This window comes from Mustela nigripes, chromosome 5, assembly GCF_022355385.1.
Source record: "Mustela nigripes isolate SB6536 chromosome 5, MUSNIG.SB6536, whole genome shotgun sequence".
Lineage (NCBI taxonomy): Eukaryota > Metazoa > Chordata > Mammalia > Carnivora > Mustelidae > Mustela > Mustela nigripes.
The window spans coordinates 125,428,477-125,451,782 of NC_081561.1; the positions used below are offsets into that span (position 1 = coordinate 125,428,477).

Here is a 23,306-nt window from a genome sequence, read left to right on the forward strand (position 1 = left end):
GATAACATGGGAGTGGAAAACATCTAACTAGCGATCATTAGGGGAAAGGATAATAACTTACGGTGTACAATGAAACATAAGAAAAAAGTGGTTCCATGTTTTTCAAATAAGCTCTTTGACGAACCATCTTAGAGCCCGAATCTCACTCAGCAGTGAGGAATCTGAGATTTCCTCTGGAATCATTACTCAGGGCACTAGAGCCTGCTAGCCACACGTGAAACCTTCCCCCGAGTCACAAGGCATCCAGCAGGCAGCCGGTGCAGGCAGCCAGAGCAGCCAGAGCCAAGCACGAGAGATCCATAATTAACCCTTTATTTAAAATGCTCATACATGGGGCGCCTGGGTGGCTCAGTGGGTTAAAGCCTCTGCCTTCTGCTCAGGTCATGATCTCAGGGTCCTTGGATAGAGCCCCACATAGGGCTCTCTGCTCAGCAGGGAGCCTGCTTCCTCCTCTCTCTCTCTGCCTGCCTCTCTGCCTAATTGTGATCTCTGTCTGTCAAATAAATAAATAAAATCTTTAAAAAAAAATAAATAAAATAAAATGCTCATACATGGGGTGCCTGGGTGGCTCAGTGGGTTAAGCTTCTGACTTTGACTCGGGTTGTGATCCAGGGGTCCTGGGATCGAGCCCCACATGGGGCTCTCTGCTCAGCAGGGAGCCTGCTTCCCTTCCTCTCTTTCTGCCTGCCTCTCTGCCTACTTGTGATCTCTGTCAAATAAATAAATAAAATCTTAAAAAAAAAAATGCTCATACAGGGGCGCCTGGGTGGCTCAGTCCATTGTCTGCCTTCGGCTCAGGTCATGAACCCATGGTCCTGGGATCAAGCCCCACGTTGGGCACCCTGCTCAGCAGGGAGTCTGCTTCTCTTTCTCCCTCTGCAGGGTGAGGGGGAGAGCAGTGCTCTCCCATTCTCTCTCTCTCTCAAAAAGGAAAAAAAAAAGTGCTCATATAGTTAAAACAAATTTCAACTTTTTTTCCTAGGTGGACATTATTGATTTTTAAAAAAATGTATTGCTGAGTGGCACCTCGGTGGCTCAGTGGGTTAAGCCTCTGCCTTCAGCTCAGGTCATGATCTCAGGATCCTGGGATCAAGCCCCGCATCAGGCTCTCTGCTCAGCAGGGAGCCTGCTTCCCCCTCTCTCTGCCTGCCTCTCGGCCTACTTGTGATCTCTCTCTTTGTCAAATAAATAAATAAAATCTTAAAAAAAAAAAAAAGTTTAAGGTGTCTGCCAGCCCATGGGGAGGCTTGGAGGTGGAACATCCCATGCCAGACCCCTGATGTCCTAAAGCTGCCGCTCTCTCCTTGGTCTTAACTGTTATGAGTGCAGGTCTTGTCTCCCACCTGGACTGTAGGCTGCTAGAGGGGGCCACCATGTCCAGTTCCAGTGTCTCTCTCTCAGAATTTAGCCAAGTTCAGGGGCACCTGGGTGGTACAGTCAGTTAAGCATCCAACTCCTGGATTCAGCTCAGTTGTGCTCTCTGGGTCACGAGATCGAGCCCTGTGTCAGGCTCCATGCTCAGTGGGGAGTCTGCTTGGGATTCTTTCTCTCTCTCCTTCTCCCCCTCCTGCTTATGCTCTCTCTCTCAAATAAACAAATCTTAAAAAAAATAATAATAATACATTTAGTCCAGTTCAATCTAACCAGCAGGTGAAGAAAAAACAGAGCAAATTCATAAAATTCATAGTTTAGGGGATAACAGGTATGTTACAAAAGAACTCCCTTTGTAAAAAGATTCACTGAATAAGTTCTCCTAATATAAAAGATGGGCTTGATTTAGGAAAAGACCTCCCACCCCCCAACTTTTCCAGGAATCCGTGTATAGTGTGTACTCCATAAAATGCGGGAGGCGATTCATAACAGCCCTTGCTATCGAGTGGAACAAAGCAAAGCGAAACTCAAAGCGGTTGGGTTGTGAAGGCTCCCCTAGCTGCGTCATGAATCCAGACATCTGCAAGAATTCTAGTTAGAGAGCACACCTTCCAGAAATCTAAGCCAGAGATGGGACAGCTGCAACGAAAGCTTTCTCATGCCCAAGGGTTCAGCAGTCGTCCGGATACCCACAGGTAGAGAGACAGAGCATCTAACGAGAGGGTCAGAGCCCAAGCAAACAGAAGGGGCTGGGCCCTCACCTCGGGAATCAGCCGCCGCCTCTTCACGCCGGGGACAGAGTCAGGCTGGCCATCGCCGCCCAGCTGCTTTCGCTTGCTGGAATCCTGGAGGGCAGTGAAGACGCAGTCCAGAGGGTGCTTCTCGGAAGACCTGGAGCTCACCGAGCAGTCCAGGGCAGCATCTTCGGCCTCTGTCTCCACTTTCACAGTGTTATTTTTTAGAACTGTGGCAGAGAAGAAACAGGGCTCAGCGGGAAAGACCATGGCCTGCTCGGAGGTTAGCAGGGTTCCCTGAGCCACAGGCTGGGGGCGGGCTGCCCTCGGACACTACCACTCGGATCATGAAGTCTAGGAACAATTACACTGCGCTTTCCAACCTAGTGATCTTTGTCTTACCGCGTTAGTGCTAAGACAATAAAACCACGTTCAGAGAATTTTTTGCTCAAAACTGGTTTTAAAGTCCTTTTTTGGGGGGGAAAGACAGGAGATAGAAAGAAATAAATACTATCTCTGAAATGATACTTTTAAAAAGTAACTCCGAAAAGATACATAAGACACCTCTAGCAGGTGTATGGGTGGAGGGGGATGGGAACCAGGGGCGGGAGAAGTTCCACTGATGTTTCATTGCGTAGCTTTTTATCTTTGAACCATGTAGTGTATTGGCCTAATAAAAAAATACTAAGTTAAAAATATTTTTTAAAAAGCAGCTTTTTTTTTTTTACCTTCTTCTACATCTTCACTGAATTCAGTTGAGTTCATCTTCTATTCCACTAAATGAAAAGACAAAGACAAAGTCTTGATTTATTGCTTGACTTACTTCTTAATTTTCCATACCCATGAGAAATTCCCTCACCCTCCCCCCTCTGGCTCTGGGTCATGGAAGCTGAGCTGACACTGTTCCCTAACATCATGGAAAGCCGCATCCTCTGAGTTAGAAGCAGCCAGGCCTTCTGCATACCTTCTGGGAGCGCTTCTCCAGAACTCCACGTGGGCAGAATGGGTCCTAAAGCATCGACTGAGTCACTTTCACACCGAGGGGGAACATTATTTGAGAAAATCAAGTCTTACGAAAGACCCAAGTTCAGAGGATCTCCTTTTATTTTATTTTATTATTTTTTAAAGATTTTATTTATTTATTTGACAGAGAGAAATCACAAGTAGACGGAGAGGCAGGTAGAGAGAGAGGAAGGGAAGCAGGCTCCTTGTTGAGCAGAGAGCCCGATGCGGGACTCGATCCCAGGACCCCGAGATCATGACCTGAGCTGAATGCAGAGGCTTAACCCACTGAGCCACCCAGGCGCCCAGAGGATCTCCTTTTAGTCCCTGCTTTCTAAATTCCAGCCACAGACTGAAAAGGCGGACTAAGGATGTAGGGGGTGGCTCCTTGGGACACGAGCAGGTCACAGGACTGACTCCAGGTGCTCGTCCAAATGAAGACGTGCTGTAAGTGGAAGTACACCCTGGCTTTCAATGATGTAGCGGAGGGGAAACAAAAGTAAAATAGCTAATCACACTTATGTTGATTACATGCTGACACGATAATGTCAGATTCACTGGGCTAAATAAAACTTTATTAGAATTAGTTTCACCTTTTTTTTTTTTTAAATGTAGCTACTAGAAAATCTGAAACTACTTAAGTGACTTGCATTCTATTTTTATTGGATGGTGCTGGTCTAGCCCTTCCTTCCAAAGCAGCAAGAAGATGCAGTGTGGGTTTTTAAAGCTCTGGAGCGCCACAGAATCTGGCCCAAACCCTTCTTTTTACTGATGAGGGAACAAGGCGGGGGGTGGGGGGTGGGGAGAGGAACAGGAGTAAGGGGCACTGTATGGGCTGCAAGGGGCAGGTGCGGGGCCCCTGACTCCCACTGCCTGCGCCAAGATGGAACAGACACCATGATTAGAAGTAGCATTAAATCTCTGAGATTCCCCCCAAGCGACATAACAGCATTCATAAACAGAATAAGGTGTACATGAGGCAGTAACGCTGGAAAAGAAGACACTGACGGCCTGTACTACTGACACTGAGTTGTGCTTCCCGCAACTGATTAAGCCGACTGCAAATACTGAGTTCCCATTCTGATTAACCCTTTGAGGAGAGCAGGACTAAGAAGTATCTTTTCAGAAATTTCTAGAAGAACAATGCTATCTACAAAGCCCAGTAAACTACTTACCAAATAGCCATAGAATGGTGTGTGATTCTCGGTTTTAGTTGGCGGGGAGGCAAGAAAGATGGAGTGAATCTAGGTAAACTATGTACACAGTTAACAGCCTCAAAATTCACTAATAATAGCAACATGCGTATGGTGCTTATGATGTGATGTGCTATCCTCAGAATGTCACAATAACTTTATGACAGGCACAATTCTTTCCAACTCTGTATTACTAATTTTCAGAGAAATGAATAAAAAATTCAAGATTTATCTGAAACTGCAATTACACTGAAAATAATTCCTATTTACCGAAGTATCTGTTATCTGAAAAACGTAACACACAAGATGGTGTTGAGGGAAGATGATTAAGTCCAATTCAAGAGTCAAGAGTACCAACGGTGAATTTTAGCAAATACAATTTCCATTGAATTGCAAGGGGGAAAAACCCCACTTTTGACGTCATCCCCGGAGGGGCTGGGAGTAGTTAGGGCGGGTGGAGCACAGGCAGGTAGGCAACAACAGTCTGCACGCCGCGAGGCAGCCCACACCGGGGAGAAGTTCAAGCCCAGGCAGGGGAGCTTCATACAGAAATGCACTGCGGGCCTTGCCTGATGCCAACGGCCCTGGGAGACCCCGCCCCACGGTCACGGGAATCCAGAGCAGAGGTGAGAAGCAGAACAGATGGGCAGGACTGAGTGAGTCTTAGAGAGGGCGCAGCGTGAGACACAGATAACTGGGGAGACGCGGTGGGAAAGGGAGGAGGAGGTGGGTGGCTCACTGGGGGAGAGAAAGGGTCAAGGTGGAAGAAAAACCACAAAGACTCAAAGACGCTAAGCAGAGGACATTAAAAGGACAAGCAAATCCTGGAAGAAAACAGGTGTTGGTGAAAAAAACACAGCAGACAGAACCACAGCGCCCAGCAAGGCCAGCACAGTTATCTACATGTTATCTGCCCAGCTGTTCCCGGAGAGCAGCAGGGGAGGCAAGCGCCGGCACAGGCTGGGGCTGGGGCTGGGGCTGGGGCAGACCAGTGGGGCTGCAGCCCAGTGCTGGGCGTACACTTGGCCGGGATGGGGACTCAGGAGGCAGGAAGGGTGTTTTCTACATCACACCGTGTGACACTAGCGCAGGCATACAAGCACCTGGTGAGGAAAATGGTGAAGAGCACACACCTGGCCTCCCGCGACTGAGGTGGGGGGTGGGGGGCAGAAAGCCAGAAGGGGGGCTGGGAAGGCTCCCAGTGGCCCCCGTCCTGGGCACTCAAGACACCCCGAGGGCATCTGCTCTGGAACCAGTGTCACCTTAGACCAGTGACAGATGCTAGATTAGCACGGAAGTGACCCAGACCCCAGCACAGTAGGCCCCTTCCCCCCGCCAGCCAGCCAAGCCGCCCCGCTCCATGGGAAGCTGGGGAATTTCGCGTTGGCAAAGCCAGAAGAACCCACAACTGCATCTGACTGTGTGATGGGGACAGGAGTGAGGGTCCTCAGCCAACACCGCAGCCCACCCACAGCAAGCCGGATGCACGGCCACGTCACCAACACTTCCATCTTGCCCCGAGCTCTCTGAATCCCAATTTTACCAATAAAGAAACCAAGGGCATTATTCCTTAAATCTGGACAATTCTTATTTGTCAACTCTACCCCAATGAAGAGAGAAAAAACTATATTTATAGTATTTTGATTATGGAAACACAATATTTGCATATGGAAGGGGGGGTTGGAAGGGAACACAGGGCAGGTAACTTGACCCAGGGTCACCAAGCTGCTCGGTGGCAGAACTAGCATTCAAAACTAGCCTCTGTCTCTCTTCAGTCAGCCCCCTGGGGAGGAAATCACAGAATCCTCATTCGTCCAGTAAGGTGGTTCTGGTGAACACGGGGGCCAGTTTCCAACCTTGCATCCGGCTGTCCAACGGCAGCTAGAACACCCATATCTCCCTCCGTCTGCACGGAGCTACCTGGAAAATCTGTCTATTCCGTGCTTAGACACAGACTCCACTCCACAGGGCAGAAGAGATGTCCAGGGGGACTCCCAGCCTCCCCGTACTGACACAGTGACCGCACAGTGGGAGAAAGGACAGGGACATCACATTGCCACCTCCACACATGGCTCCCTCCACTTCCTGGTCATCTGCCCGGATGAAGGTCACAAGCCTGCCCGTCGGGGGTGGACACCGTGCGCCCAGAGGCCGAGCATGCCGCAGGAACTGTAGGTTATAGTTACCAACCACCACGGCTCCCGCCCGCTGGGGCTTGCTCTCACCCGTCTCGCAAGCTGTGAAACCACCAAAGTATGCACCCGCGTGTTCCTGAGAATCAGCTTTCTCCCCCAAGGGGTGGCTGTTCCATGTCCCCCAGAAACCCCAGGCCAAGCCCAAAGGAATGCTTAAACAAATGAAGGGAACAAAGGTCACTGAGACCCATGTAGCCTGCTGCTGCCTCTAACGAAAATATCGAAAATATCGCAGGCTCTACAATGCCCATGAACTCTTGGAGGGGACTCTCAAACAGGACCAATCTCCAGGGGTTAATTTAGTAACTGAAAATGTTCAGTTATTATTATTATTCTATTTTTTTAACCAAACAGCCTAGGAAGCCTCAGGGTAAATGACTGTCATGGGTACGGAAAGGTTTGAATGTTGCAGAGCTCATAAGAGTATATAGGATTTTATTAAAATGCCTAATAGTCTCGATCCTTCTGCACGGAGCGAGACAGACAATGTTCAATTTTCCATGCAGGGCACACAGGCGGGGGAAGATTAGAATGTCATCAGAAAAGCCTTCCGTTTACAAAAGGCACAAAAGGGAGGGTAATCCCAAACGTTCAGAAATAACAAGATGCTTTAGCCACTCAAATATCAAATTACAAAGGCTAAGTTGCTTAAATTGGCTACATAAATGCAGTCACTGGCAGGGCTCCCTCCGTGCCTCCCGCTGAAATGCGCCTAAATCTGATGCCTGAATATCAGCAAGCTCCTGCCTCTGGCGGGAAGAAAGTCCGGGAGGAGGAATGACAGGGGAGGCAGACGGTGAGAATCACTCATGGGGGCTGAGAAAGAATCAGTTCTCAGAGATGCCACAAAGAAATGGAAACGTTGAAAAGATTTACAAATTACAGGTCAATGTCTATTTTTGGCGTTCATTTTAAGAAGGGAAGATGCTTAGGGTCTTTTTTTTCCTTTTTTGACTAGAAAATGCACGCACGAGAAAGAAAACTCATGAAGTATAAAAAGGAGATTTGGGGGCACCTGGGTGGCTCAGTGGGTTAAGCCTCTGCCTTCGGCTCAGGTCATGATCTCAGGGTCCTGGGATGGAGCACTGCATCGGGCTCTCTGTTCAGCAGGGAGCCTGCTTCCTCCTCTCTCTCTGCCTGCCTCTCTGCCTACTTGTGATCTCGCTCTGTCAAATAAATAAATAAAATCTTTTAAATAAATAAATCAATAAATAAATAAATGAGGAGATTTGGTTTAAAAGTCCACTGTCGGGCACCTGGGTGGCTCAGTGGGTTGTGCGTCTGCCTTTGGCTCAGGTCAGTGATCTCCAGGTCCTGGGACTGAGTCCTGCTCGGCGGGGAGTCGCCCCCCCCCCCCCCCCACCCCGCTCTTCTCCAACTCGTTCTCTCAGTCTCTCTCTCTCAAATAAATAAATAAAATCTTAAAAAAAAAAAAAACACCCACTGTACTGCCCCCGCCCCGCCCCGCCCCGCCCCCAGTCACTCTGTGAGAGGCAGTTTTCTCATGCATCTTTGCACAGATGTTCGGGGTCAGCGGCTCTCAGAGCATGAACCGTGTCCAGCGGTTGCCAGCGCTGGCTCGTCCCCGTGTGCACAGCCTGTACGTCCCTCCCCAGCTCCGGGCGGACTCATACCCTGGAAATGGACACTTTTACAAACAGCTTTTTTTGTCTCTTTTTGGGGAACCACTTTACAAGTATATTCAAGGCCTTCCAAGGGTTCTATGAGATGAAAAGTGTTTTTATAACACTGAGGTATTATTGCCCCTTTTCTCTCATAGGCAGGTAGGAGAGCTTTCCAGACGCTCCATGAAGTGTTATTTTGTGAAAGACTGACTACAGAGGCAACCAGGAAAATTCAGCGGCCTTCTCTTGAGCCGGATATTAAAGAGAGATGCAAGAAGTAAACGACATAGGGGCGCCTGGCTGGCTCCGTTGGCAGAGCCTGCAACTCTTGATCTCAGGGTGGGGAGTTCAAGCCCTACATTGGGTATAGAAATTACTTTAAAAAAAAAAAAAACTTAAAATAAAAAAGAATGTAAACAATACCAATCTTTTCACTAACATTTTTTTGGGGGGTGGGGGAATAATTACCTTTCATTAAAATACTACTGATACTACCTTGTAGTGGACTTATTATGGTTGTTTTAAAATAAATTTAAAAATATTTAGGGGCGCCTGGGTGGCTCAGTGGGTTAAAGCCTCTGCCTTCGGCTCAGGTCATGATCCTAGGGTCCTGGGATGGAGCTCCACATCCGACTCTCTGCTTGGCAGGGAGCCTACTTCCTCCTCTCTCTCTGCCTGCTTCTCTGCCTACCTGTGATCTCGCTCTGTCAAATAAATAAATAAAATCTTTTAAAAAAAAATTCAAACACCTTTCCATTTTAATTTCTTTTTTAAAAAAATTTTTAAAAGATTTTTATTGATTCATTTATTTAGAGACAGAGCATGCAAGCAGGGAGGAGACGCAGAGAGAGAGAATCCCAAGCAGCCTCTGAGGTAAGCATGGAGTCTGGCGTTGGGCTCAAATGCGCAACCTGGAGATGATGACCAGAGCTGGTTGTCCCTGACACTCAACAAACCAAGTGAGCCACCCAGGCACCCCTCTGTTTTAATTTCTAACACAGTAAATACTGACAGATATAACCATATAAACTAAGACTCTCTGGGGTCTTAATAATTTTTAAGCATATAGAGATGCTGAAACTGGAAGGTTTAAGATCCTGTTCCTTGTTTTTTTCACTTAATAGATCATAGAAATTTCTCTATCATTTCTTTTTTTTAGTTTAAGTTTCCCCCAGAAACAGACTGGGAGACAAGGCTCCGGAATAGTTTCTCTGGGAGGAGACAGTCAAGGTCACGGTAACAGGCTTCCTTCCGTGGGGGGAAGGCGTTCCCTGTCTGCGGGCCGTGCTGAGGGCACCAGCGGAGGAGTCCAACAGGCTGGCCCGACTGCCCCGCTGTTCCCTTGGGACTCCTCACCTCACTGTCCGTGCTCTGCGCCCTTGGCGGACAATCAACAGAAACAATAGCTTATGCTGTGTAGAAACTAACTGCCCCAGCAATCCTATGAGGTAGAGACTCTTGTTAGTCTCATTTTACACATTAGGAAACTGAGGCACAGTTTTGGAAACAAAAGGGGCCTCAGAGGTGATCTCCTTTTATAGGTACAGGACCCAAGGCTCAGAAAGGCTGGGAACGTGCTGAGGCTTCCCTGCCCAGTGCTGGAGTGACCACACTCCCCCACCGCGCACAGGAGCTGCTGGTGCCAGTGGGGGGACCGTCCTCTGTGCAGGGGGTGACTGACCAGACAGCTGACTTACAAGGACTGATCACAACCAACAGCAGCAGAGATGCAGGGCCCGGAGGATGAAGATGAGACTCTGGGAACCTCTGTCGGAGGGGAAGATGGGTAAACAGCATGAGATAAAAGTAACAGGAAGGAAAGAGCACTCAGAACCCCAAGGTTAGGAGACATTACATTAGGGTTTCTATAACAACCATAACTCAAATCCAGTAAATACAGGCTGCCTGCCACAGCTGTGCAGAAGACCACCAACGCTTACAATTTTGTGACCTGGATATAAATAATTTCAAGCACTGGTATGTACTTATCAGACTTTTTTCTTTGGAGGGAAGAAATAACACTATTCTAGGGGGAAAGAAATCTACTTTGAAAATAACTTTGTCGGGATTCCTGGGTGGCTCAGTGGGTTAAGCCTTTGACTTCGGCTCAGGTCATGATCTCAGGGTCCTGGCATTGAGCCCTGCATCGCGCTCCCTGATCAGCAGGGAGCCTGCTTCCTGCGCGGTTGCGCACGCGCGCATCCCGCCCCCCACACACACACCCCTGCTTGCCTCTCTGCCCTCTTGTCTGTCAAACAAATAAATAAAATCTTAAAAAAAATAATAATAACTTTGTCAGTGCTTAGATGCGCAAATCTTGATCTTCCTCATCACTTTGAGCTTATAAGGACCTTTAACCAAATCTTTGTCCTTTACGGAGTCTCCCACCCTTGAGTGTCACAATACACAGTTACCAGGCTAGGCAGAGGGCAGAGGCTCTCAGGTTAAGCACAGGCAGGAATTGAGTAGAGACTCAGGGAGGAAATCCTGGTGCAGAAGCCCTCCGCGGCCCTGAGCTATTATTATTCACTGATCAATTTCACAAAAAGCTGCAGAGAAAGTAGGAGGCATCAAACTGAATGGGACCTAGGTTGAGATTCCCGTTGATCACTATCGTTATTTCCATTATACAAAGTTAGGAAGTCAACTTCAACACATTTTCTCAACACGTGAATTTGAAAACCTCTATTGACAGAAAGAGCTGAGCATTAAATTATGTGTAAAGATTCAAAATCAATTGTTCATTACAGGGCTATCCAGTCAATAATAACCTACTTCAAAGTTTGCTGGGGAGATGTCAACTGCATAATTAAAAAATGCCATAAAGCAGCTGGAAGGAAATATGCCAAAATGTTAATTACCTCCAATTAGGGGATTATGGATGATTTTTTTCCCTTAATATTTCCTTCTTGTTTCCAAATACTCTACAGTGGGCATGCAACTCTTTGAAAATGAAAAAGAAGTATTTTAAAATTGAAAATAAGAAGTATTAAAATATGAATATAGAACAGAGCCAGGCCATAGTCCCACTTAAGCCCACAGACAGCAACATACTCATTTTGTAAAATCAAACCATTCAACTTTTAAACATTTAAAATATGGATAATCTAAGAAACAATGTAACAACTGACAAACTAGGAAAGGCCTTTCATTTCATATCATTCTCTGAATTATTGACTCTGAAGGTCAAAAATGCTCCTCAGTGTGGGGAGAAAGAGAGATCAGAAAAAGTCTCAGCTCATATACCTGGGTATGAATAAGAAGGTGAAGAGATTGGTTTTTGAACCATCAGGAAATGTCATTTCCTGGTGGGTACATCATAGGCTCTATCAGTGCACTTGCCTGATTCTTGAAGGATTTTCAAAATAAGGCAAATTTCATGGCAGGAAAAAACAAAACAAAATTTTAAGAGAGCAAGTCTTCTGGATCAGGGATGGAAGGCGGGGTCACCGGAGGGTTTGTGGCTGGCCAGAAGCTTAACAACTCGCCAGGGCAGAGGCCTTGCTTTCTGGGTCTCCGTATTCTGAATGACCACTGTTCAATGTGGTCCTTTCTTCAGGGTTCTCTTGTGGTGTCTGGGAGATGTTCTGACCCGCCTCTGGGGCCCTCCTTCTCTGACTCCTCAAAACTGGCCCCAGCCGGGCAAGCAGAAGCCTGCTCTGAGGGGCCTGGCTCCTGCGTTCAGCAGCAGGAGGTAGTGGGGAGAGGGACGGTCAGGAGGTCTGCGGACCTGAGGAATGGCTGGACCACACAGAAAAAGGAAGGTGTGGTGAGGTGACTGGTTCAAGTGGGCAATAAGGAGTCACACAGAACCTGTCGTGGGGAATTTTCCCTGTGGAGAGCTGAAGACCAGACCACAGTAAGGAAAGGAGGGATCACCTGGTATGGTGATTCCTTGCCAATGCCCACTGCCTTCCCAGGGTCATGGATCTCTTCCCTAAGTGTCCCACAGGTGTCCAAGGGACAAAGTTCTCCAGTGCTGCTCAGAGGGGGCTAGGAGTGGCCAGGGGTCTTCTCATCAAGTTCTTTCCAGAGAACCTGTGCTCATGAGAGGGCAGCCAGACCAGTCCCCTTGGTGAGAGCAGTGTGATGTGAATCTGAGGCACCAGGGGCTTGTGGCTGGCCAGGACTCACCCAGGACCAGCAGCAGGCCCCGAAATGGGAAGTACTTGGGCTTCCTGAAACCTCGAGGTTCAAATCCCAGCCAGCTGACTCAGGATTCTAGCCCACTAAATCGGAAACATCCACTGGACTTAGCACCAGCCACCAAGCTGAGGTACAGTCCAGGAAGACGAGGCCCAGCAGCCCTGACCTCCTCACGCCACGCGGCGGGGGCAGATCTTCCTCCTTCCCAAGTCACGTTCTCAAATGCAAAGTGACGCAAACTCTCACCACAGGAAGGGCTGCTGGAGAACGGGAGCCCCAGAAGAGCACTGTCTTTAGAACCTGGGACCAGGGAGCTGGGGACTGTGCCGGCTGCCACATGCAAGGGGTAAAGCGGGGAAAATACGCTCGGACCGTTCCTGATAAAACATCCTCGGGATTTCAAAAAGGTAAAGACCTAACAAAAACTCACCTCATCCTTTTCACAACTGTCACAACTCATCAGACTTTGTGATACTTCTCTGTCATATCGATTTTAAAAATTAAGCAGAGAAAAGGAGGGCAGCAGCTCACATTCTGGAAGGCCAGCTGGCAGTCCGTTCCCCAGGTGAACCCACTCGCAAGAGCCCTCTGACTTTGCAGGCAGAGAACCAGGGAGGGCAGCGCAGTCTGTGCCTCACTTGGGGTGTGGGGTTATCACAGAGAGCAGGGCCCCAGGTAGGCTCGGGGGCCTCACTCCAGACTTCCAGAAGAGCCTGAGGAGTGGGGCATGAGTGCGCCACGCTGCTTCCTCCCTTCCCGCCGAGCGCCCATTTGTAGGTGGGCTCTGGTGCAGAAGTCACCTGGTCCATGGGCCCCTTGGACAGCCCGGGATCCGGGCTCTGGACCACGGACCACCAGAGCAATGACGAGTGCAGCTGATCTTGAAGAAAATCGAGAAAAACCTACCGAACTTCAGGGTCAGAAAGAATTGGGTTAAAACCCTGGTCCCCCTACTGTTCAGTTTATTAACCCGGGGCAAGTGGCTTCCCCACCCTCGGTTCTTTCTTCTGTAAAATGGAGTCGAACACACTACCCTACCTAAGGAATTTTTGTGAAAATTATAAAGGACAAAGTGACTGGCACATAGCACCTAGTAAATGTTATCCATTTTAAGGCTTTTTTAAATAAGATTTTCGGGGCGCCTGGGTGGCTCAGTGGGTTAAATCTCTGCCTTCGGCTCAGGTCATGATCTCAGGGTCCTGGGATTAAGCCCCGCATTGGGTTCTCTGCTCAGCGGGGAGCCTGCTTCCCCCCCCCACCCCCCACCCGCCTGTCAAATAAATAAAATCTTTAAAATAAATAAAGATTTTCAAAGTCACCATAATACTGGATAGTTCTTAAAACTACAAAATTAAGTAATATGCCAAAGCGTTTGACAGCTTAGTGACTTTTCTTGTCAACGAAAGAAACGAAACAAACTGGAAGGGGGTGAAATCAAATAAAATGCTCTCCCTAAGGACAGAAAGAATGTTCCCATGCCATCTGCTCTTGCGGGGCGCGGGGCTCTGCGTTTACAGGATCAGCTGGGAGTCCCGCGGCTCTCGGAACCCGGCCCTCTTGGCACTGGCATCCCGCCCCTGGGACTTGTAGGACATGTTTGCAATTTGTTTTTATTTTTAGACACATCTGCAAATGCAGTTTGAAAAATACCAGTCCTCACAAAAAACCAGGGCAATTTTCCCCCGAGTTTTCGAAAGCTGTAATTGCTGCTGCCTTCCTTACTCAGTCGGAGGACAACCGCATCTTCCAGCGAGGCCAAGAAGCGCGACCTCCGCCCGGCAGGCTGGCCCGCCCGCAAGCTGCTGTCTTACCCTTCAGACTGTCTTGTCTGAACCTGAGGAAGCACGATGTCCTCCTCCTCGGCTAAGCCACACTCTCAAAGCCTTCCTGAGGCCAAGAGGGGCTACCTTCCAAAAACATCAATGGGGAAAGTTGCCGGACTTGTAACTTTAATCTCGGCACCCAGATGCTGGGGCTCAAGGAGGAAAAAAGGCCAGCACACCCTAGCAGTCACCCATGTGACTGCCTGACTGTACAGTGGTGACTAATTTTCCTAGGAGGTACAAGCTGAGTTTCCTCTGTTCTTTACTTCCCACTTTTTCAGAGTACGTCGTCTTGTGACCACATGAGCTAATTAGAGTTGGGGCACAGTCGGCTGTAAGCACCCCCCACCCACCCCCATGCCTCCATCCTTCCCATCACTACTAGCTCCGTGCTCAAACCAACATTCCCCAACACCCAGGGCAGACCGGGGCCCCCTGACAGGCTGTTGTTGGAAGAGCATGCGACTCTCGATCTCAGAGTTGTGAGCTTGAGCTCCACGCAGGGTGTGGAGATTACTTATATAAATAAAAACTTGGAGAGAAAAAAAAGGCCAATGAGTAATTTATTCAAATTGAGCAATCAATGCAATTACAGACACTGATGCAACTGTGTTTCACTGGCCACTGAAAACCTAACAGGAGAGGGAAGAGCAGGGCCATTGGTAGAGAACAAAGAACTGAGAGGGTTTATTTTAAATAAGATGTTTCAAGTTGGATTGAATAGGAGGGGTGGTCACCCTACCAGGTGAGCTGCTGAGAAAAACCCGGCTGGTTTGTAACAGATCTGATCATTCAGTGACTAACATGCCAGTCATTAAGTACAGCTACCAGCGAAACAGCGCCTCTCCTGTTTGACACCCAGGAGGCCTGAGGCCAAGCAAGCAGCACTCTTAGCATGACATGTGGGGGTCATGTGTGGTGGCTTGTTCCAGAAGCCCCAAGACCCGGAGCTGAAATAATGTTGCAAGAAATACCAGAGCATAAGAAGGGACAAGAACAACTGTTCAATCTGGAGGGGGAAAGAAAGAGCAAGAGCGAACGATGCTCACAAAGCACTTAATAAAATACCCCATTTGGAGGGCACATGTGTTGTGACTTTATATTTTATTAAAAAAAAAAAAAATCACATGGTAAGATTCACTCTCTGGGGGGGGAAAGGTACACAGTTCCATGAAAAAGAACATGCATATACACCCCTGTAACCACCGAGGGGGAGGAGGCAGAAAAGTTCCATCAGCCAGAAGACTAATTCTGCAAATAATTCCCCCAAACTTACATTAGCCAGTAAGGGGCACAATGAATAATAAGGGAGGCCCCCATAATTCACCACCTTTCATCTCAACCAGGTGCCAGGAAAAAAAGGCTACATCCCACCTCCCATCCACGAACACCAAGTTATTTTTGCTGCTTGGCTAGCAACCTTCATGTGTTTCTACATTATACAATTTTGCGGTATTTAAAAGACACATCCCCAGATTTTTCATCACGGTGTCAATTCAATTCATAAAAGCTTCTTGTTTCCTTCCTCATTGCTTCAGGGGCTTTTTAGCTTGAAAAAGTGGCAGGTGGGACATTCTGCAGGAGACTAAATTTCCACCTCACCAAATCTGTCAGGGTTGATTCTAATTTTTCTCTTCCTAATTATTAAACATTCTGCAGTTCCTCTGCTCATGTAAAGGATGTTCTGGAACCTAGAAGGGCACCACCAAAAGGGGCAGTACTAGTTAAGTGTGGGCAACACAGTACCCTCTAATAGGTTACTGGGATGAAGATCTTGTCTCTTAGGTCCTAACTGGTCTCTGTTCTTTGCTGGAACTACTGCTGTGTGCGCGGTGGGGGAAGGGAAGGGCATAAAACTTTTCTGTACAATGTCCTGTATGGTGATATGAAACCATGAACTAGGGACGGATGATTAAACAAAACAGAACAAAAACCAAGGGGGCTGGGGTACGGATTAACAGAAGAATCTCCTCCATCCCTCTCTCACATACCCAGCAAGCCAGAGAGCTCACTTCCTTGCCTCAGTTTCCTGCAGCCACAGCTTTCTGGCACGGTGAACAGTCAAAAGTCACTTTAAGAAGTTGAACATTACCAACTGCGAGGTGCTTATTAGCTCTATTCCGTGCCCCCTCGTCTGGTTAGCCTCTGCGTGTACAATTCTTCCAGCCGGGCCACCTGAGCAATCAAACTCTCTCACCCCCGTAAAAACACCTTGTAAAAAACTAAGCCGCGACACACAAGGCCCTCACCAGCGTTGCCCCACAGCTCACCGATAAGGCGAGGGCAAAGTCTGCGTGGGAACTCGCGTTTACAATAAAGAGGGAAAGGGGGCGGACGGTCACGAGGAGCGCCGAGCGCCCTGGGCTGCAGCTTTGCTGCCGGGCGAGAAGGCCCCGCGCCAGGCCGGGTGCACACCCAGGGCGCCGGGCCCGCCTCCAGCTCCTGAGCAGCGGGAACCGTGAACCGCGCCGTGGACAGCGGGGGAGGGAGCGCTGCGCCCCCTGGCGGCGGGGCCCTTCCCTATCCGCTCCGGCGGCGGCCGCCGCCGCCGCCGGCCTGCCTAGCTCCATTTGCAGACTCCGGAGGCAGCGTCCCTCCGAACGGGGGCTCCTCCGGCCTCCAGCTCCCCGCTCGGCATCTCCCTCCAGTCCCCGCCCCCTGCTCCTGCTCTGACACCCCCTTGTACACGCCGAGCCGTGCCCCGCCGCAGCCCGGCCGAGCGCGAGCGCCGAGCCCACCGCGGGCTCCGCAGAGCCTTCCGGCGGCCCCGGCCGCTCCATCGCAGCGCCAGGCGGGGGTGCGGGGCCCGCGCACGGCGCGAGTGGGGCGGGCGGGCGGCGGCGGCGCGGACCGTTCCACTCCGCGCTCCCCCCCCGCCCCCGCGCGGCGCGCGTGCTCCCCGGAACGCCATGGAGCCGCCGCGTTCCGAGCGGGCACAAAGGGGCGCGCGGCACAATGGGCGCGGCGAGCCCGTGGGCACTGGGCGCCAGCTCGGGCGGCTCGGCCCTGCGCGGGGGTGGGCGCTCCTCCCGGCGGGCGCGCTCAGGGCAGCCCCCCTTCGCGTCCCCTCCCCTGCTCCCGCCCCCACCCCGGCATGGATGTTGCAGCCACTCGCCCGTCCGTCTTGCCCCGGAGCCGCCACCGCGCGGCCGGCTTGATCCGCCCCGCACTTACCTGGGACGCGAGTTGTGTACTTTGCAGAGCGGGCCCGCGCCGAGTTTGGGCGCCACGTGGGGGGGTGGGGGAGCGCGGGGCCGGGGAGTGGGGGCCGCGCGCGGAGGGCCTGGCCGGGGCGGCCCGGGGAGTTGCTGGGGGCGGCGGGAGGGCGCCGTGTATTTTCCCCTCTCTTTGTGTGTGTCCGTGCGCTGCGCTCTCGCGTGACGTGACGGGACTCCGTGTGTCATTTCCGCACAAGGACACAGGAGCCCCCGCTGCAGTGGAACCACAACCCCTCCGCCCCCACCCCTGGCCCGCCCCTCCCCCTCAGCGGGGCACACGCGGGACCGGCGGCGGCGCTCGGGCGTGAACGGCCGCGGCGGGGAGCTGGGGCGCGCACTCCGGGGACCCGGGCGGCCCTGCGCGCTCGTCCAGCGCCGCGCCGCTCCACGTGGGCCCGCGCCGGCGGCTCCCGGCGGGGGGCGGCGGCCGCGCAACCCACGGCGCGCCCGGGCAGCGCTGCCTAACAATGTCCCCTACACGCCGTGTGCTCTCCCCCCGCGAGTCATCGCTCTGAAACGTGGTTGCTCAGCCCCGAGGAGTTTGACCTGAAAAGCCTCTTTTTCCACTTTTTTTTTTTTTTTTTCCTCCGCGGGACGACGACTGTTGCGGGTCGTCTCCTCCCCTCGCGCCCGCGTCTCTCCCCAGTTTTTGGCATCCCGGTCGTGGCCCCGCACCCCTCCACCCCGGGCGGGGTGTTCCCGCGCCGCCATCCGCACAAAGACCTCGGGGCGCCGGGACCCGGGTGGCTCCCGGGGCCCCCGCGAAGCCGGCATGGAGTCCGGCGGGGCGCGGGAGAGCGACCCCGGCGCTGGGAAACGCAGGCTCTGGCCACTCCCCCGGCAGGGTGGCCGCCCTCTGTTGTGAGCCGGAGCGGAAAGTCACCCTTTTACTTGGAACCCGAAGTTTTGGGGTTTGAGGCTACAGAGCAAGACATTCAGAAGTGCGCGCGCTCGCAGACCCACATGCCACCGACAAACCCACGGGGTATCTGCGCCGAGCGCTTAAAATAGAAAAACACGAGTCACCAGTTCAATAAAGGTTGATTCTTTCTACTCCTAACTCCCGGACTGTAGATTCCAAGTTGATAAATACAAAACCTACCCCTCGGGTATTAAGTCTCAATGACTTGAAGGGGTGTGGCGGGTGAAGGTCAGGGAAGCCCAATCCAACAGTTAAACCACGTTTACATTTTAGGCAAACAATGAGAATGTAGATTTAAAAAAAAAAAAATCCTTTAATTTGCCGGTCGGAGTAAATATAAAAAGAAAAATGCAAATGATCCCATCTGCTGCTCACAGCTGACTGGCTGCAGGAGCGAGCCATGTGGCCCAGCCCTGCGCGGTCAGTGAATAGGTAGAATAGATTTTAAAAGAAGGCATATGCTGGCTCCTTGCTGCCCAGTTGCGGGGAGGGTTTGAATTAACGTATAGGTCTGGATTACCGTATCCTCCGGACCCCTCCAGTTGGGAATTTCGTAATTATGCAAGTTCTTTCCCTTCGGGTTTGAAATCAAAAGGCGCACGGTTATCTAAGACCTTTGAGGAACTACGTGGAACATTCCGGAGGCTGTATTTGGATAGCCCATTTTGAGAAGTCAGTACTAATTGCTATGCAAAATTAGCAAGCCTCGGGGAGAACCGAGCTCTGCATCCAGGGGGTGCTTTTATAAAAGAATCTATACGTGCTCAGTGTCATTCAAAACAGGATGATGAAAAGAATGGGGCCGAGATAGCAGCCCTTCAAATTCAAAAGACTTGAGACGCCCTATCTACATTTAAAATAGGGCGGAGGGAGGAAGGCAGGAGGACCGCTTGGGGGAGAATGGTTAATTTATACATTCCCAGAAGACGGAATGGAGGCGCTTCGGTTTCTGCCGGGAACTTGACTTTTACACTCACACATTAAATAACATGTATAATACGGTATATCGCTTGACTCACTTAACAGATACAGCAGTTTTAGTCTCACCTTCAATTTAATGTGACAGTTATAATTAGAATTTAAAGAGTATAAATTGCATTTCATTAGTTCAGTTTTCTAGGATTTCCCAGTAGAAGAGTTAGGAAGAGTTAAGAGTAGCATTTAAGCTCACTTTGCATTTTTAAACCGCTTTACAGAAGTGGTTTAAAAATGTAAAATGACCTTGTTACGTTGTTACAAAGGGGATTAGATGAGATAGGTGTTGTGACGATCTATAGCTTTAGCCGGCCCTCTACTGTAACAACTGAGGTGTTTAGAGAGGAATTTAATAAAACAATTCAAATAAAAATAGAAACCAACATTTCCTTGTGTTTGAAACCAAGAATTTTGTCAAATATAGTAGTTTTGTTAATGAATAGCATCTCAGGCGAACAGCATGCTTACCTGACCGCTGACTTTTTAAAACATCTTAGAGAAATGAGAGTGACCTTGAATATTATAAATTACACATCTTAATTTGCATAACAGGATCAATCTACTTAACAAAGCTGTTCATTCCAAATAAGTTATTAACAAAAAAGGAAATCATTGCTATCTAGGAAATGACCTACCTTCAAATGGTTTTGTATGCTCTTTTTGTTTTGTTTCATAAGGGAAAATAGTATATGAAGTTGAAGACAACAGCCAAAGCTGCATTGGAATAGTTTAACTTGTATTTTGGAGGCTTAAAAAAATAAAAGGTCTGAAAAAAAAAAATAGATCTGAAAGTGCATGCAAATAAAAGTAATGCCTTCTGAAAAAAAGATGAATAAACATGGAGTAAGATGGGGAGAGGAATGATGTATAAAAAACAATTCCTGCCCAACACAACCCAAAGTCAGTAGGAGTGACGCCGGGTCCTGGTTCATGGGGATGTGTGTAAAGACCTTAAAAATAAAATAATTAATAAATCCCTGAGTTTTAGATATCTGCATGATTGGCAATTCCTTAATTAGAAATGCAAGTTTTCTTTGCATTAGAAATTAGAAATGCAAATTTTCAAGTTTTCAAATTAGAGTTGTTGCAATTGATCTAAGGAGCTCATTTCCAATCTTACCTGAGTCAGAAGCAGCAGGTAGATGGGCTCCCTGACCATACAAAGGATTCACACAAAACACTAGACCAACTCAAAAGGAGAATTGCACAGCCTTTAATAAAGAATGGGATATATACATAATGTAAATATATATAATTCAGAGTGGCAGACAGACAGGCATTAGGTTTCAGTTATCTTGTAACTGCTATTCTAAAGGTTTTTATCATCGCTAAAATATATTTATAGTTGCCAAGACAATATTTAGTAGGGCTTTTTTTCCCCCCTCAGTGGTTAAGTCTTAAAACAACGCAACAGATTTCACTGTTACTTGTGAGACATTTCCACTTTATTTCTTGCCTGCTGGATGTATAATTTTGCCAATTCTTCCACTTCAAACAGAAGTAGCTGACAGATCCAGATTCCATGAATACTGACAACAGAAAAGTAAGAAGGAAAAAAAGGAAGTGGGAACACGTATTAACTTCATTAAATAGAACTTATGGAAAGACACACCTTGAAAACTAACTTGCAAAACTGGCTTTTGTTTGGGAAATTAGGCTCCGGGAGTTCAGTTTAACCCCTTGTGTGCTGGGGCGTGGGGGCGGGGAGACCTACCTTTAGTGGAATCCAGAGGAGGTAAACGACCCAACATGGGGGAAAAGATTAAGTTCTGAATGAAAATGCTGCAGAGAATTTGTGCTGGGCAGTTCTTCTGCGTGGAAGGACTATTTAATAATTTATAGGAGCTTGCGATTTTAAGTACCCAACACAGCCATTAAGATCTGATTTTAGCTGAATATCTGGCTTGCACAATAGGATTTTGCAAAAAGAAATGTTAGGAAGAGTGAAAATCACTGCAATCCCTCTCTCAATTTCAAGCCCTTGAGAAAACAAATGCCAATCTGAACTATAGCTCATCCCAAGCCCAGAGAGCTGGCTGGAGGCATCGCAGGCCCAGCGCCCCGGAGCCCAGAGGGGCGCCCAAGGGCCTGCAGTCAGAGGAGTCCCCACACTGATCACACAGCTGTGACTGGCAGGGAGCAGGGAGTAAAGGGAGGCCGCTTTCCCAGCCCATCGGTGCCCATTAAAAAAAGAAGAAAAAGAAGACATACTCTCCTAGTAACCGGCCAGTTTTTAAGAAATGATTTCAGGCTGTGGATCAAAAGAGCCTTTAAATGAAATTATATACATACACAGATACATCTTTTTTGGTCTTAGTTGACCTGCCTAAAAATCTTTCTATACAATGAAACACCTCATAGAAATGAACTCGAGGACCAGTGATTCTATTTCTAAGACTCCTTCCCGGGGAGATACTCAACCAAAGCTACATCTGCAAGTCTGTTTACTGCAGGATCGTTCATGTTAGCAAAAAAAAATGGGAGGTGATTTGAAAACCTGCTCAATAAATGACACATGCCAGGCATACTACACAGGCTTTAGAAAGAGAAGTACTTTTTCTACACAGACAGAAGAAAGTCTAGACCACCTTACTGAGTAAAAGACAGTCACAGATCTATTTGAAAGAAGACTTGGGCTGCCTCGGTTTTGACCTCAACTTTCTAGTTGGGTTCTTTCCAGTTTGTCTCTAGGCTCAGTCAGAAGACCTGGAGGGCAAGACCATCCCTAGAAGCGAACCAAAACTACCCCCGAAGCCATAAGGACCGGGCTGAGCCCGTAAGACGTAAGACCCCACCCAGGACTGACTCCAGGACAATGATCCTTTTGACCTTCTCAGCCTACCTGTAGGTACCCGCCCACCTTTGCACCACATTTTTCCTTATATAAACCTGGAAGTCGTTCCACTTTTCTGGCCATAGTTCCCGAGAGAGGAAACACACCCTTGTTTTCTGCTATTGGCCTCTTTGAAATTCCTTTTTTGTGCAGGGTGCCTTTCTGGCTCAGTTGGAAGAGAATGCAACACTGGATCTTGGGTTATGAGTTTGAGCCCCAGGTCCGGGTATATAGATGATTTTTAAAAAATGGTTTTTTTTAATTCCTTCCTTGTTCCACCACTTGTTTCTCTGCCTTTGGATTTTATCAGTGGCGACGGGCTGAGCCTGGTCTGTTGGGGATTCCTGGAGCCAGGTGCCCTCGCACTTCTGTGTGTCATGTGTAATCCTGTTTTTGTAAAAAAAAAAAAAAAAAATGCACATGTTATTTCTGTGTGAGAAGACGGGGGAAATGGGGGAGCCAATGTTACAGGATGGCAGGGAGGAAAGGGAGATGTTGACTTGTTCACATAATACCTTTGTGTCCTGTTGGGTTTCATTTTTTTCTCACAATGGGCATCCACTGCTTTTGCAGCTTTGTACTCCCTTCCCACAGATGAAGGCCTGAGTCGTCACCAGGACCTGCAGAGGGAAAGTCTCCCGAGAGTAGCTAAGTCACGCAGAGCTGGTGGGAGAGTCTGGATTTTCTCCTGTCACCAGGCTCCCCTTTATCTCCATGTTCTTAGTAGAAAACAGGGCAAGATCTTAATACGGCTCCAAAAGTAAAAACGGCATTTGGCTGCAGAATTTGGGTCTCCCCTTCCCCAAGCTTCTGAACTGTCAGTATCTTAGGTACGTATGTATTTAATCAGAGAGAGCACAAGCAGAGGGAGCGACAGCAGAGGGAGAAGCAGGTTCCCCACTGAGCAAAGGAGCCGGATGTGGGACTTATTCCAGGCCCCTGGAATCATGACCCGAGCAGGAGGCAGGCAACTTAACCCACTGAGCCACCCAGGTGTCCCATGAATTGTCAGTATTTTAGAGAAGTAACCGTGACTGTACCTAAGGATTTCCCGAGAATCATGGCACATTAAGGTCTGAGAAATAATAAATGCTAACTACTTGATTATACCAAGAAGGAAGCTGAGGTAGAAAGGAAAGGTGGCTTGCCCAAGGCACATTGGCTTCTGGAATGATGTTTTTGGGTTCCTCTTTGTTATTCCTACCAAAGGCCAGAGGAAAAAAAAAAAGAAAAAAAAAAGAAGGAAAGTCAAGAGGCCACAAAAAAGTG

At 48.9% G+C, this 23,306-nt stretch overlaps 1 protein-coding gene and 1 long non-coding RNA gene across 2 annotated transcripts in view; both read right to left on the reverse strand.

The window, feature by feature from the left end:
• The window catches only part of BEND3 (BEN domain containing 3), a 33,365-nt gene extending 15,805 nt beyond the window's left edge, over nucleotides 1-17,560 (reverse strand). Inside the window, exons 1-3 of the mRNA XM_059401139.1 lie at nucleotides 17,264-17,560; nucleotides 2,834-2,881; nucleotides 2,133-2,335 (exon numbers count right to left, since the gene is read on the reverse strand). Of these exons, the coding sequence (XP_059257122.1) occupies nucleotides 2,133-2,335; nucleotides 2,834-2,870 (240 nt within the window). The 5' untranslated portion in view covers nucleotides 2,871-2,881; nucleotides 17,264-17,560. The remainder of the gene's footprint in view (nucleotides 1-2,132; nucleotides 2,336-2,833; nucleotides 2,882-17,263) is intronic.
• A 2,857-nt stretch (nucleotides 17,561-20,417) lies between these two features.
• LOC132017481 (uncharacterized) lies at nucleotides 20,418-22,965 on the reverse strand. The gene is made up of 3 exons (XR_009404291.1): nucleotides 22,553-22,965; nucleotides 22,145-22,424; nucleotides 20,418-20,733 (listed from the first exon to the last, which is right to left on the reverse strand). It is a non-coding gene; the product is annotated as an uncharacterized LOC132017481 (long non-coding RNA).
• Nucleotides 22,966-23,306: the final 341 nt, after the last annotated feature.